Source organism: Platalea leucorodia (assembly GCF_965183815.1).
Source record: "Platalea leucorodia genome assembly, chromosome: 5".
NCBI classification, from domain to species: domain Eukaryota; kingdom Metazoa; phylum Chordata; class Aves; order Pelecaniformes; family Threskiornithidae; genus Platalea; species Platalea leucorodia.
This window is the reverse complement of record NC_138827.1, coordinates 23843858-23859455: the sequence shown is the minus strand read 5'-3', so window position 1 is coordinate 23859455 and position 15598 is coordinate 23843858. Positions and strand designations below refer to the sequence as shown.

General features: G+C 43.3%; 1 protein-coding gene across 1 annotated transcript in view; it reads right to left on the bottom strand.

Moving 5' to 3' along the window:
* The window catches only part of DOCK7 (dedicator of cytokinesis 7), a 109163-nt gene that overhangs the window by 10033 nt on the left and 83532 nt on the right, over nt 1-15598 (bottom strand). Inside the window, exons 32-42 of the mRNA XM_082313433.1 lie at nt 15109-15244; nt 13819-13915; nt 11467-11563; nt 10449-10583; nt 9550-9702; nt 8357-8515; nt 7992-8092; nt 6841-7033; nt 6136-6279; nt 5035-5166; nt 3979-3993 (exon numbers count right to left, since the gene is read on the bottom strand). Coding sequence (XP_082169559.1) covers nt 3979-3993; nt 5035-5166; nt 6136-6279; nt 6841-7033; nt 7992-8092; nt 8357-8515; nt 9550-9702; nt 10449-10583; nt 11467-11563; nt 13819-13915; nt 15109-15244 — 1362 coding nt within the window. The remainder of the gene's footprint in view (nt 1-3978; nt 3994-5034; nt 5167-6135; nt 6280-6840; nt 7034-7991; nt 8093-8356; nt 8516-9549; nt 9703-10448; nt 10584-11466; nt 11564-13818; nt 13916-15108; nt 15245-15598) is intronic.

The following is a 15598-nucleotide window of genomic DNA, read 5'->3' as shown; positions in this document are numbered from 1 at the left end:
CAGCTCTGAAGTGAAGTGAAGCCTGAAGTGACCAGAGCCAGCAGTAGCTTTGCTTCATACATGCAGGCCACATCTTGGCTTTACTATGGGACATCGACAGATACAAATTCATCAGCTCTGCTCTGGCAAGAGCATAGATGCATGTTGCAATTAAGAAAACAAGGAGTCGAACTGAGAGTCGCTCATATGCTTAATGTGGCAGGGGTGGCTCCTTGGACCCCTGCCCTAGCCTGTCCCTCTGAGCACCACTCCTCCAGAGAGGGGCTTTTACCCAGCTCCACCTGCCAGTGCAGACTACAGGGTTTTGCCACACCTCAGCCATCCCCAGAAGCACCTCCCAGGGTGCGACCCCCAGCTGCAAAGTCATTACTGTTTTATTGGAAGTACCATCTGGCAACATCTGGGAGCTATTTCCCTGGACTCTCTGTCTTTCTCCAGTGCCCGTTCCTCTGGACCCATACAGGAATGAGTAGCCTACTGAACCCTTAATTTACTCATCATTACCTTTTCAAAGCCACAGTTTTGGACAATATTACCCATGCTAAAATCCCTCAACACCCAGCATTTCTAGCTTCCTGTGCTATTTCTTTTCAATTCAATCTCAACGTTATAGGCAGAAGACTCCAGGGCTCCTTTCTCAAAGCACTTCCCAAGGTAGTACCACGTCTGCCCAGGGGGAACTGCCATACGAAACATCTCCCCAAACCTTACACAGGGCCTGGGCATGCTCCACGTGGAAGTTGGTGGGATCCTGCCCCAACCATGGGCACAGGGCAGGCCCCAGCAATAGAGGACACACTGCTGCTCTTCTAACTCGTGTTTTTTCCTACCTACTTGATGACTGACTTGCAAGCTATGAAGTGTTTGCAGAACCTGGTTCTCACAAGGTTCTCACATCTGCCACGTGGACATCTGCTCAGACAGCTATTTGTTACAGGCAGCGTACATTTATGTTGCTGTAAAAGTAACAACGAGTGAGGAAGAAAATGCTGTCTGTTGATCAGCATCAATTAATAAGGAGTTCTGGTAGCATTTACTAAATGCATAAAATAAGAGTAATGGGGCATTGGGAAGTCCCAGGAGTGGTAGCAGCAGGGAAGCCCAGTGTGAAGGCAGCTCCCAACTTATGTACTTGTTTCATCGTCTTGAAGACCAGCTGCACTGGCTTTTCCTGATAAGTCCTGTTGCTGAAACTCAGTTATCATAAGGATCCCAAGGAGAAAAGCGGGCAGTGAGGAGCACTGGTTAGCCCCTAATACGATAGAAGCATCTCCCCCACAAAGCCCTGGATCCATCAGCCATGAAGTGTATGTGACTCGTGTTGGGGGATCTGTACCTGGAAGCAAGGGGCTGGAAACACACTTCTCCAGAGAGCCAACACCTACAGGCTATGCCTTACCTCACATACACATTCAGTAGCTACCAGCCCCCTGAGATTAGGAGAGCTCAATTTCTTGCCTGGTGTTAAGCATACGGGATGGCTCTGCACTAGGATATTTTAATTGAAATTTAGCCAATACCAAACTCTATCTAATCACAGTATTGAAAACAAAACAAATAACTTAAAAATACTCCATGGTCTTGTTTCTGAAAAGAGCTAAAAATGCAGATATGAGGGAGAAATTATTAAAAGCATTTTATCTCCTATTATTTTATGAAAAATAATAGGTCCTTGGGAGGAGAAGAGAATGAAGGTGAACACTGAATAGCCATTACAGAACTGGCAGAGCAGATAACAGCCATCATGATTTATGAAGGTTCATGATTTGTTATTATGCATGGTAAATACCTTTCAAAATTGCTGGGAATAAAGTTTTAGAGTTCTCTTGCACGCACGCAAAAAGCTTTGCCAACAATATTTGAAAAATCAAACGCAAGTCTGACGCTTTCTTCACCAAGACTAACACAGCAGCAGCTGCCTGAAGGCAGAGTCAGCCCGAAGTATGTAAGAATAAAAGTAACTCCTTCATACACACTGTGCAGAATGCAAAATCCAACCACCCTTACCAAACTGAGCATTGTTATTTTCTTGCTCAATTTTAACCCAAGGTACTTTGCAGTGTTGCCAACTATTACAAGTCTTCCAATATTGATTTTTTGAAAGTACCATCTCCTGGAGTCCTGTTATTTGATGGCAACCTCACCCTGCATACTTTAAAAAGCATTTTTGAATTCTCATGGCATAGCATGAAAAGATTTTTCTGAACAACTCAATGAACAAACACACAAGCAGAAAAACCCACCACTTGGTATGTTTAAGCAGGCCTCAGAAATGCATTGGTGTCAGACTCAGGATACTTCAGTGCTTGTAGTTGGCAATACTACTTTCTTTGTGACATGAGGGGGGGTCCTGCTGTTGGCATAGCTCTTTGGTAAAATGAAATTGGGGTTTCCACAGTGTAAAACAAAAAACAAAAAGGGGAAAAAAAAGAGAAGGGGCGGGGGGGGAAATCCACAAGTAAGAACTTACCACAACAGACAATAGTAAGAGTGGGGAGGAGGGTCAGCAACCAGGGCGATAGAGGAGAAAACAGAAAGTATTTAATTAGGGAAATTCCAAAAACCAAACAAGCAGCAAATTGGCAGCAAATAAACTTTAAAATAAAAAAGGGTGAGCATCAATTAAAGTATTTAAAATAAGGAAAAAGGGCAAAACATGCAACAAATCTGAAAGCTACAAAGCACAAAGATCAGAAAAAGTGTGGCAACGAAGGAGCACGATGACAGACGAGAACAGAAACCATGGGTGTCTTTTACCATGCAGTAAAACATGACTGAGTGATGTTAGAATCATAACCAATGACAGGATTTTCTTCAGGGGTCGATTTAGGGGCAGTCTAATCAAAATAGATGCTCACAGGCCTTCATGTTTGTTGGTTATTGGACACAGATCATTTACACTCCTACGACATGTACTCTGGATTGCTGTGCTGCCTCATCTGCTGGGACTTTTTACAGGAACGAGCAAACGATTTACAGGGCCAGCCCTTAAGTGTCAAGGGTTACTTTTAAGCTACTGAATTTAATTTCCTGCTAGGCTGGAATTAAAACTAGCGTTCAGACATCATCAGCTCAAATTACTTGCACCACACAATGCAAAAGAACTTAATTCTTGGCCTCAATTCAGGAAATGTGGGCTTAAACGCTCTCCTGTGGTGGAAACATGGAGTGAGATGGCCCATACTGAGTTGCCTGATTCACAGAAAAGCAGAGATTAACTGGACAGCTGAAGACTAAGCAAATAATGTAACATCATATTCACAAAACATTTAAAATGTCTTCTGAGACTCCTCAATGCTCATGTACCCACTGTGTTGACTGGACTAGGGCCCTGTGCTGTGTGTGACTGTGGATGAAGCCGACTGCTTTGTCTATTTTTAATCCGAATGTGTGGTTCTCATGGTGTATGTTGTAGAAATGCAAGCAAACAGCCTCTCCAAAAATGAAAGCAGCAAAACTGACTCCAGTTAACACATTCGAGCTATTTTACTGCCAGATAAACAGCTACATACAAATTGATTGTTCTTAAATGAACAGAATGAAGCCGCCTATTCTCTGAGATATGGTCTGCACATGCAGTAAACCAGTTTTGTGTTTCAGTACCTCTGAGCATTATTGCTTAAATCGACCCCTGTGGGTGGGGTGAAAATATGGTATGAAGGGATGATATTCTGTGTCAATGCTGATGAAAAGAAATATAAACAAATTATAAAAATGAACTAGTGATGATACAGTGGCTCATTCACCAAAGAACCTCATTAGTGGAACACATCAGCATCCATGCACTACCTACGGCTTCTTATGAAGAACTTCCTACTACAACCACAATCGGTTTATTGGTATTTCTTTGGTTAATGAATTGTTTTAACAGCAGACAGCAACAGAAATACCCACAACTAGCACATGTGGGCAAGCATTGGCGTGAGTCATCTGAAAAATCTATTAGTGTTCTTTACTAACTAAAATGGAGTTACCTACCTCCCAGCCAGTACTCTGTGTAATAAAAAGTAAAAAGCGCATGTCACAGAAACCAAAAAAAAGTTTCAAAGGCCAAAACATGACCATCAATGTAAGGTATCATAAACCTGAAATGGTTTCAATGATTATAAGTCATCATGCATCTGAAACAGCCTTCTTTGGCCTAGAACGACATTCAATGATTGTCCTCTATTGGTACACTTAACCTCAGGAATCTGACAACGCCAGAACATGGAGAAAACCACCAGACTCTCAGCTGGATCCTATGAAATCGATGCACTAATCAACATCTACTGACCAGCTGATGGCAGCATAAGGGTAACTACACCAATGGACAAACAATGTACCCAGCAGCCCATGACCAGAAAGCTGGTTGGGGTGGGGGGCTCAGAGTAGCACTGGCATGTACTGGAGGAGGGCCTGCCGAGTGCTTGCCTGCCCTGACAGAAAGGCATGCACCCAACGGGCCTCTCCTAGAAGATAACACGTGCTTCTTGAGAGTTGCCAAGTGCTCTTGTCTCCTGCTTAGCTGAGGTCGGTTGGGCTTTGTGATGGCTGATAACTTCTGATGTCTCTCCTCAAATGCTCAGCACGTAAGCTGATGGGTTTTGCACCATCTAAGTTTAGAAAGGTTCCTTCAATTATTTATCCACCATATGAATAGACAAATAAAACCCCAACATTTCTGAACGTTACCTACCAGGCTAATGACAAGATACAGTATTTTTCCCAGAAATACAGCATGCAAAACACAGGTTAAAATAACATCTGAAAGGATACACTGACAGATGTTTGGAATTTTTAACTCTTGGATATTTCTAAAGTTACAATGAAATTTGGTACGTGATGTCTCACTTGGTACGTGATGTTTCTCACGTTAAATGTCCAGAGAGAAAAAATTCTACTAGCAATCCTTGCATTTACTGTGGATCACCGTTTGACAATTCTCGTGTAATCTGATTAAAATGTTTTATCCTTAACAGGTAGTTTTTATTTGCACTGAGCACTTGAAGTTTCTTCACCATTCCCATTGCAGCTGAAAATTCAAATCATTACCTGGTGAACAATCTTGCTGAATGCTTCTTGGAGTTTACCATGAATAGCAGATAGTTTCTTGGCATCTCTATTAGCTTCATGAATAGGAATAAGGACTTTGTAAACCTCATTAACTGCTTCATACATGCCAGCCTACAAAAATAAGGTCCATCAGGTTGCTCCGTCAATTCAACAGCAAGAATGATACATACTACCAGCATTTAAATTATAAAACTGCAAAATGAAAAGGCGGCACTGGGATGTAATCAGCACCTTTTCTTAAAATATACCCATACATGAATGGAACAAAATCCCCAGTCACCTTTGGAATCAAGAGCCTACTGCATTACACATTGCTACTAGTAAATGAGATTATTAAACAGAATCAAAACTGGGATATTTTGGATGGATATATGCACAAGAACACAACAAGCTAAACAGGATCCTAACCAAATCTATGGGAATGAAATATGGAAGCTTAAGGGCACAGTACAGCTTGTTCTATTTAGTGCATCTTCAACGTAAGTGACTTCTACATCCAACTTTTGGCACTCCATGAGACAGGCTTTGTGAAGTTTCCTTAGGATGTCTCTAATGGAGGGGATCCAGCCCATCGCAGGCAGAGACACTGCATCGCATGGCTTAGCCAGCCCGCAGCAGGGGTTCTAGGGCTTTGCTCTAGAGTTGCTGCTGCTTGTACTTCAACCCACTGAATGATGTTTCGTATTGCGTTGTGGGAAATAATTCACTTGCTTTCCTTGGTTTCTGATGGACACACTACTACCAACTCATTAACACGGCTCACATAGAGCTGTCGGCCCACTCTTTTTGAAGAGGAGGAAAAACACTACGGCCTTTCTTTACTGTTGTGAACTCCCAAATGTGCAGGGTTGAAGTGAAAGACACCAAAACCACACAAAGGCCTCTTGGTCCCAGGTCCTGTTCTTTGCACAGTTTACTCCAGAGGGCAAACCGAGCTGTCTTGAACAAGCAAAACTCCCAAGGCTCCATGCAAATTAAGTGGTTACAATAGAGTTATACATAGAGAAAACATTTTCCTTCATATTGCCCAGCAGCATAAGATTGCTGAAGAAGATAGGTAAAGAAATTAAAATCTTCTACCATGGAGAAAGATGCTGCAGCCTGTTCCAGCAATCCCACCAGACCAGGTTCTGTGAAATACTTTCCAGAACAGATACCTTCTTCATCTGGTGATACAACATCATCAGAAACTGCTGACTCTTCCAAAACATTAGAAGATATGTTCTAAGGAGATATAATGTAGATAAAATATTTTTACTGAATTTAAACAACATCCAAAACTCTCAATACTTTGAAAGCCAGCTGATTTTCAATCAAATCCTAAAATTTTTAGAGGCAACTTTCACATGCATTTCGTTTAATTTCCTTCTGAATCAGCATGGTATTTCAGCACACGCTTAAACTAAATGGACTGGACCACCTACACATTCAAAGCTAAGTATGTGCTTGTTTGCTCTACTCAGTATTGCCCTGCTTAACATTACTAGTCACAGGAACTACTTTCATCAACTGCACCCTCTACAAAATGGTTAGATCAAAGAAGGTAAAAACGCATGACTTAAATGGAGAAATAAAAAGAACTGGATTCACTCAGTACTACGGATGTAAAGACTTAGGCGAATCAAGACAGTCTTCAAGCATAATAAAGATTTCCAGAAGTTGCTGTAATGCATTCTCCCTAAAACAAAGTAAGTGCAGTGTGAATTTGTAGGCACAGTAATACCTGGCACATGGAGATACTCAGATGACAAAACCCAAAAATACATTATGGAGGATAATTCCTACCTGAAATGTAACACACCCTACAGGGAGGTATTTTCGGTCTTCCAGCATGCTTAGATATTCGGCCACCAAGGCTGCAGAGTGGACCAGGCACTGGGCTGACTCGGCATGATTGCTCCTCTCGGAATGCTTTCCAGCCATGTTCTGCAGCCACGTCAGGCGCAGGTCAGGGGAATTCTGATAGCCCTTTGCAATCCTAATTGAAAAGAAAACCTCTGTGATTAGTATTTAGTTACTTCTGCTTCAATAACAACCACCCTCAGTGCTAAGCTATCTAGAAATACATGAGATAAGAAGCTACATAGATGTAAAGTTACCCTAAATTACTTTATAGATTTCTGAGCCAGTTAGTGGCCGGCAAACAACTGCAGCTACCCCCTGATCGCAGAACGTTTTTATGAGTGACTCCTGAAGCTCCTGACCAAAGCTTATATTTCACTTGGAGACTGGCAGTAAGCCAAAGATGTGGGACAATCAGAGCAGACCTGCCTGGTTGCTTATGACAAAATCTCTGCCGCCTTCTAAGAATCCTTCAGGACCACTTGTGCAGAAAACACCATGCAATTTGGTACTTGGGATCTTAACATAGGTCTGGAATATCTTTTGCATATGGAGACCATCATATGTACCAGCACCAAAAAGCCTTTTGTGCAAGCAGGTCCTGGGAGATCCTTAAGTTTTCCCTGATGCAGGCAGGGAGAGTTGTCTTTACTCGGGTGGAGGATGAGATTGTCAGAGACTGCTGGGGAATGGAAAGTACTTTTATCCAAGATAAGCTACATAAATGCCAAACAAAACCTATCAACACCATATTCAAACACAACAGACAGGTACATATTAGTCCATGAGCACTAAGACCTGGAACTGCTCCAAAAACAAGCTCTATAAGGGCTCAGATGTGCAACATCTGAGTCCAAAACCAAACAGCAAGTAGCTGTATTGGTTTCAGGTGAAATGTGAATCATGGCAAGCAGTGTAAAACAGGTTTAAGTGTAAAGTAAAGTAATTGCTAATAAAAAACAAGTAATCAAAGTTCACAGAAATACAATACTGCACACTCTAAATACAAGTGCAGTAGGTACAAAGCTTTGTTCAAACATCATGTGGAGCACTGACATCTACTGTCCCTACAGTGCAATGGTTATAAACTCTACCTGTACATCAGGTCAATCAGCATTTCTGGATCTTCCTGGTGTTCCTTCATTTTAACTGTGTCAGAGAGGATCATATGGAGGTTGAACACTAGATCCTGGACCTGTGAAAAATATACTGCTGTAATGAACTGGCAAGGGGATTTGAGCTACATACTGCTATGTTTGGACCACAGTTGCTCTGAAGCTTTGTGTGTTTTGCACCTCAGTGCCAGAATTAATCAAGAACCTGAGTTTTATGTACTTTGGTGTTAAAAAAAAATATGTACCCCCTCCAGGGAATACATGCAAATTCCAGCTATAGATGGAGGTTTAAGAACAGCCTGATAATGAACTACAGATTACTTCTCTTGTGGTATTTCTTTTACCTGATCAGGAAATGTTGTCTCCCTAAGTTCCAGATCTTCTTCAGCATACGTCAAAATAGTCTTCAGGGAACGTCGCAAAAATTCCTCATTGAAGTTCTGGGATGTCCCCACCAGGGATGAGAGAGACATGGTCACCTGCATTTTCACTCTGGCAAAGTTCTGCAACAGAGAAATTGTTATTGTATTTCAACAACCTGGAGATACTGCAACAGTCTGCTGCCACATCAGTGCTCTGGTCATTGCACCCTCCTCCTGACAGACACCTGATACAAAAAAGAAAACACAAGTTTTGTGAAAAGGACTGTCACAGAGCAGTGGTTTCAATAAACTTCTGATGCTGCTGACTTCATAATCTGATGACAGCATTATTTACTTCCAGGTGAAGGTTATCACGCAAAAGTTTTAGTTTTCTCTCCTTCTCCCTGCTCTCCTCTCAAGCACCCTGAACAGGATGATGCTCACCTCCCCCTTGTGAATACAGCCTTCATCCTAGACACTTGCTTTTGGTTTGGTCTACCCTAAAGACTGGAGTCACTGTTAACTCGCTGCTATCAATCCACTAACAGTCCCTGGGCTGTTCCCTCCAGTTCTGCTACTCACTGTGGGGGACTGTACCCACAGCAGTGTAAACAAAGTTGTCTGGGGAAGCACTTTGTGATACATAGCTACATGGGTGCCTGAAAAATATCAACTGGAAGAGTTAAGGCTGGGAATTTTCTTGACAAGTGCACATGGGTGCGTCAAACTGCATGGCTGTTTCTGTTCTCACCTAGAGGTGTGTGAAGGCAAGGCAGAGGGGAGTTCCTCCAAACAGCCCTCGAGTGCAAACTGTCCAATCCGAACTGACAGGTTTGGAAAGTCTGGCAGTGGATGTCCCAGGCAGGGCTCTGCATCTCTCTATAAACCGACATGACAGGCAGCTTGCCTGCAAAGAGATTCTGGGCATGCAGCTTGGGCTCTGACACCAGAGACTGGACACTCCTGCTATGCATTGACCAGCAGTGTGAGGCACTGCAAGATCAGGAGCTGGGAAAGTCATGTCACTGCCGCATACCTCTCTTCCCTTTGCACGTCATGATTGTTTTGATGTAAGCCCTCTGACAGCCTTTCTTTCACAGGAATACACAGAGCTCCATCCAGCAGTCCCCACCAGTTTACATGTAATAACCTAAAGAAGTGCAGCAGATACTCACGTTCCCAATCTCAAAGTTTTGCCTCATCAGAAGGTAAAGAGAGGCACTCGCATGCGACCGTATCGTGCTGATACTGCTGCTACAGTGTCTCAGGAGCCTCAGGCACAGATCTGCACACTGCTCGGTCTCTTCTTCAAACAGCAGCTCAGGGAACTGGAAAAACAGCACATGAGAAAATTAGTGCTTGGACAGACAGGAACAAGCACTCGGACAAAAAGGCCAGGGCAATCCTCAGCAATGAGCATATACTGGCATTAGAGGAAGTCCAATCCCCTCTGTTTTGAAGGGAACGATGCTAATTTTAATCACTTTGCTTTTACAGTACGGCAAAAGCAGACTCACTGGCAGCACTGAAAGGCAACTCATTTTACCTGCTCCCGCAACTTGTTCCTACATCTACACCCTTAGACTGATTTACATCAGTTCCAAAAACTCAGGCTTAAAACTTCGAGCTATTCCCCATACACCTACAGAAACTGGGAAATTGTTTAAATTATGGGCCCAGTAAAACAAACCCACTTTAAGTGAGATTCATGTAGAATCATAGAATCGTTAAGGTTGGAAAAGACCCTTAAGATCATCGAGTCCAACCGTTGCTTTGTGTTTTCTACTGTCTAGGTGCCTCTGCCCGCTTACCGCCAGCCAGCAGGAACCCACACCATGCTTGGGCTGGTGAACCGTACCTTTGCGTGCAGCTGTCAAACCCAAAATGCATAAATACAGGTACCGATTATAAAAAACAGTCAGCATTTATCAACCCCCAGACCACACTTCCTGAAAATCAATATTGCACAAAATAATAAATGCTTGGTGAAGTGACCCCAATGCAAAGGAAGAAAACAGCCCCATCCTCCATCAGTGCTGCTCAGAATATATTATAGCATCTGCAGAGAATTCACCTTTGAAACCAAAGCCCTCTGTGTGGCGAAGCAGTGTTGGAGATAAAGTGCACTTTGGTTGCAGGCCATGCTGTGCAGAAGCACTTTCAGCACCCCGCCGAGGATACTCTCTTTGGACTCCGTCACAGAAACAGTCTGCAGTCAAAAGTAAACCAAGAGTTGCATGAGCAAAAACGAACCTTGTCTGTGTGTGTGGTGGGAGAACAACTCTGCTGAAAAGCCCTTTGGCATGGACAAATTACCCACTTAGCTGGGTCTGTGTAACAGTCACATCTCTGAATCAACCCCCAGGTAACGAAAACCTGACCCATGTGCTAAAGCCAGTGGATGGTGCTTTCCACCCGATGAGGCTCTGACCTTTTGGGACCTTGTTCTACTAGAGGGAAAGTCTGCAGTTGGCCTCTAGGTGGATTATTCAGGTGCAAGGTGCAACCCTTGGGATTCCTGGGTCTCCCTGCAGCTCAGAGGCGGATCTGGTAAGCCTGCTACTACCTGCTTCTAGCCTGTGCCCAGGTTTCATTTGTACAGAAAGCAGAGGACAAAACTGCCATGTGTCCATGCTCACCTGCAGGCAGTGAGGAAATAGCTGGGTTGTGCACACAGACCAAGGAGGCTGGAAGTTTTCCTGCACCGTGCAAATTAAGTATGGATATAGGAGGCTGACCTGGAACCCAATGACTTGAGGCAGATTTGGGAAGACACTAGAGGAACTGGTTAGAATAGGGCAGAATTTGGAAATTTTTACAGTTCATTATTGAGTTTTATGAACAACTGCTTCTTATCCTACAATAGTGAACAACTTTCAGAAAGACTGAAGGAAGGTATTGACATTTTAAAGCAGATAGTTATGGGCTGAGGACAGGAGAAGCATTACCACCCTTCCCACTGCAGCAGGGGAGTTGAACAGTTCCGACAGCATTCAGGCAGTTAAGAGCAGCAGGAAGATTTTGTTTAACAAACTGCTGCCTGGCCAGGTGATCATAATGCTATTACATCTCTATTTTCTTATCATCCTTACCTGTACAACTATCTCTAGTGTATCCAAAATAATCAGATTTGCTTCCGTTGCAAGATTTCCATCGATAAGTGCCTCATGTTCTATCTCTGCCCTTGATCTAATCGGAGAAAAGAAAGCAATAAAATTACTTTCTGTTTAAGAAGTAGACCTACATATTTTCCAGTCAAAAACATTTTCACATTAGCAGAAAAACCCTGTTCACAATGCATATATTTATTACTGGACAACACTACAAGGGTATTTCAATGCATCCATTAAGAGGGACAGGAAGAAAGACTTGTTCTTTTTACATATACAAACTTACACAGGATTTACGTTCATCATGCTCAGGAGAGATCACACTACTTTCTGACACTTTGTTACTCTCCCAGGAACAGGACAACAGTTTAGAATCAAAGTCCAACTCAAAACTGGTTTAGTAGCATTGTTAACGCATGCAACAGCACAACCAGGAACAGAACATATGGTTTTATGTTGTAGGCTATGGACACAAGGTGGTGCTACACGAGCTAGTATATCTGCACTGTTGATCCTGGCAGCTAGACTGGTTGTAGCGCAGAGTGCATACCGGTGGCCCCAGGAATTCAGCAGCAACCACCTAATTTCAGTGGCATGAGCTGCATTTGGCAAAGATCCAGTAGTATATTTAAAGAGCCCAACTATGGCCTGCCCTACCACAGGTGCCATCTCCAACAGACTCATGCCAGGCCAAATCACAGCAGGAGTGTGACCCGTAGGAACTGACAAAATCCAAGCAAAATACACACCAAAGAGGATAGCAGGTGACTCGGCTCTGGGACCTGTATTGCAGCAACCCTCCCCTGCCACACTCTGCTTCCTCTGGGAGCTGGGTCATACACTCATTATCTACTCTTCAGGCTCCAGAATATGAAGGCTTGGGGCCTGGCCCTATATAAAATAATACCATCTGCATAAAATAATACCACCTGCAATTAGGTGTGCACAATTCTCAGTGTGAAAAGTCTTGCTTATTAGGTTTCAAAGGGCCAGACCACCTACACATGCAGGACACACTTGTAGTGCCATAGGAGTGGAGTGCGATGGACCCAGGTCACAGTGAGCAAGTACGGGTTAAAAAGCATGTTTGTAGAGTTATCTAAGCAGATTATTTTGTGGGGTGAGATACCATCAGTTGACCATCAAGGTATTCCACAGCTGTTTAACATGTACATGAGGTTCTCCTGAGGACAGGGTTCAGACCCAGTGCCGGCAGTGAACTGATGAGCTCTTCAGGCCAAATTTTAATCTGGTGTAACTTTGTCCACAGCTCTGGAGTTGTGCCAAGGTGAAATTTATACCTACATCACTTCATTAGCAGGTTGAAACACAATGGTTATTTGGCTTTTCCAATGCCTCAACAGGACTGGAGTCTTGGACAAAAAGCCACTACTTGACATAACAAGAGATGACATTCTTGTGTTGGACAAAGCAATTAGAAACTGTGAAGATGTACTTTCAACTCCAGGAAGCGTCAATGTCTTCAAGGGTAAAATTTGGCCTGCCCTCTATCCAGGCTCTGAGGACTCCATTCCCCAGTTTCTTCAGAGCTTCACTTGGGCTGAGATTGCTTTCCTAGGATTAGGAACAATTCTTTTGCTGGGAGGATGGAGACCGCAGGTTGCAATTTGAGGAAACAGAAAACGTGCACAGCGAAGCTCAAACACAGCTCCTGAGCCTTCCAGATTAAACCACACCAAGAAAGGGAATTTTAAAGGAAATGGGTGTAATAAGCAAAAAGATCTCATTCCAATCAGTTGCGCACACACACTGAAAACTTCTGCCAAGCATCACAAACAATGCTGTGATGATTGAGTCTGCAGATGTACAAAATGGCAATTTATAAGAACTGCACATCAATGCTACAGTACCTGGCTGGTTTGTGGCTTCTAAAAGCACAGCACATGTGGAAAAACAATCAAAGTGATGGATTAGGACAGGAAAGGAAAGCGAGCTTTGACAACTCCAGAATGCTCTTATGGAATAAAGGAAATATGACATGAGATATATATGCTATCTGTGAATGCTGTTAATGGATCTTCTCTCTAAATTACAGCTTACTACAAGGTTTTAAGAAGGTACTGGATTGTATCAGTCTCTTTAAATCTCATTTTAAAATCTAAGCAAGCAAGGGACAGTGGAAAAAACAAAGAGTTAGATAGGGCAGTGTTGAACTAAAAGCTATTTGCACACTGCCAGCCCTGTTCCAACTGAATGCCCAAACCTGCTCACAGAGAGCCAAGTGGATGGCTGCCATTGACCTATGGGGAGAGAGACCCTGCGTTCTCACAGGCACTGTCACATTGTTAATGTAGAAGGATAAGGCAGAGTTACTTGTCAAGCTTTTCTGTGTTTTGACGCCAGTGAGTCATATCCTTTCTCCATCTCAAATTCTCTTGACTTCCAAATGCGCTCCCAGAAGGACTTCTCTCTGCAGGATAATATTAAAACAATAGCAGTCACCTAATGCTATTTTTTTTGCATGGGTAGCAACTCTAGATTTGTTCATAAGTGACAGGTGACACCAAACTATGACTTCTTAGAGCCCAGGGCTGTGGCACTCACCCAAGATGTTTACATGGCCCCTAATTCTGTCACTGCAGAGTGGCAGGAGAGGCAACTTCACCTGCACAGTTTTGTATGCAAGAGAGCAGTGAGCAATGCAGACCACTGTGCACTGCCACACGCCAGCTCACTACAGAGCTACCGGAGAGAGGCAGCTGAGATACTCAATACAGGGAGGTAGCTATCAGGGCTGCTAAGAGAAGCACCTTCCTTGGACTACATAAGGAGCCTGGGTGTGGCAATGCTCAGCAGTCTGATATTGCTGTCCTCAACTGGCACACAGTAATGTTCTCAGGATGGTGCTGAGACCCCCCTTTCCCACCTCACAGTCTTTCATGTCTTTATTCTCACTGCTGGGAGGGCAGGGGAATTTCAAGTAATAACAGCAATCAGGTCAGATTAAGGAAAAAAAAAATAGAAAGGTTCCCATCTCTCTGAAATAATTAATTAATTATGCCTCTGAAATATTTATTCAGCTTAGCCCACAATAACTGGCTCACATCTACCAGGATGCCTGTGGCAGAGTAGAAGACAAAACAACAGTTCTGATTCTTGTCCTAACCCCTGGGCCATCCTTCCTCCCAAACAACATAAACAGCAAAAATCGTCCAAAGGTGCTTGTTACCCAAACTACTGGCTATTTCAAGCCTCATTAAGTTCGCAGAAATATCCAGGCATTTTCAGAGCTATCAATGCAAGCTCAGGCAGTTTGTTTTCCACTCTGATCCTTGCACAGGACATACTAGAAGGTGGCTCTGAAAGATGCTACACTGGAGGAAGTTGAGGCAAGAACATCCCATAAATGATGCATGATCGCATGTACACAAAGGCAATCAAGTAACAGATAGACTGCCTGTAGATGGAACTTAGGAAAAGTGTAGAGATTTTGCAGACCCAGTGAAGAATGCTGCAAACTGCAAACAGCTTTTTCTAGGAGCCTCTTTGTCTGGAGATCTTGATGGGTAGTATCCCATACCACAGATGGGTGCAAGTAATCGCTGGGCATGGGAGTAGCAGTTTTTGGAAAAAGGGGACAGCACAGAAGAGATCTTTACTTACCTAGCTGTCCTCTGCTTCTTCGGACCATTTCCTGCCTTGCCCCTATGCTTCCCAAAATAGCTTCTTCAAGTTTGGCTCTCATATCTTTCGACTTCTTGAATGTCAGACTGTTCATTCGTTCAAATACTTTCTTGCCCTGCAAGTTTCAAATGAGATCATGAGGGAAGGTTCTTGCAATCTGGGATATTTTCTAAGCATTAACAACTCAAAATAGCTTTCCTGTCCAAAGATACACAGCAAGAAAGGAATACAAGTTTAGTTGCTAGCTAGATAATCTACCCAGACTCCAGCACCGCTACAGAAAACTCTCTTCTTGTTGATAGTAAGCAAAACAGCCAAAAGCCCTTTCCCTGAAGCAGTTCCCAGATGAGTGGCAAGCAGCACAAACTGTGTAACAAGTGAAACAAGACAGAGACACTTGCATGGCTGAAAAGTAAACATGGAAAAAGGCTAGAGGTTGCACAGAGAAGTGCTTAGCCTTGGGATTTTG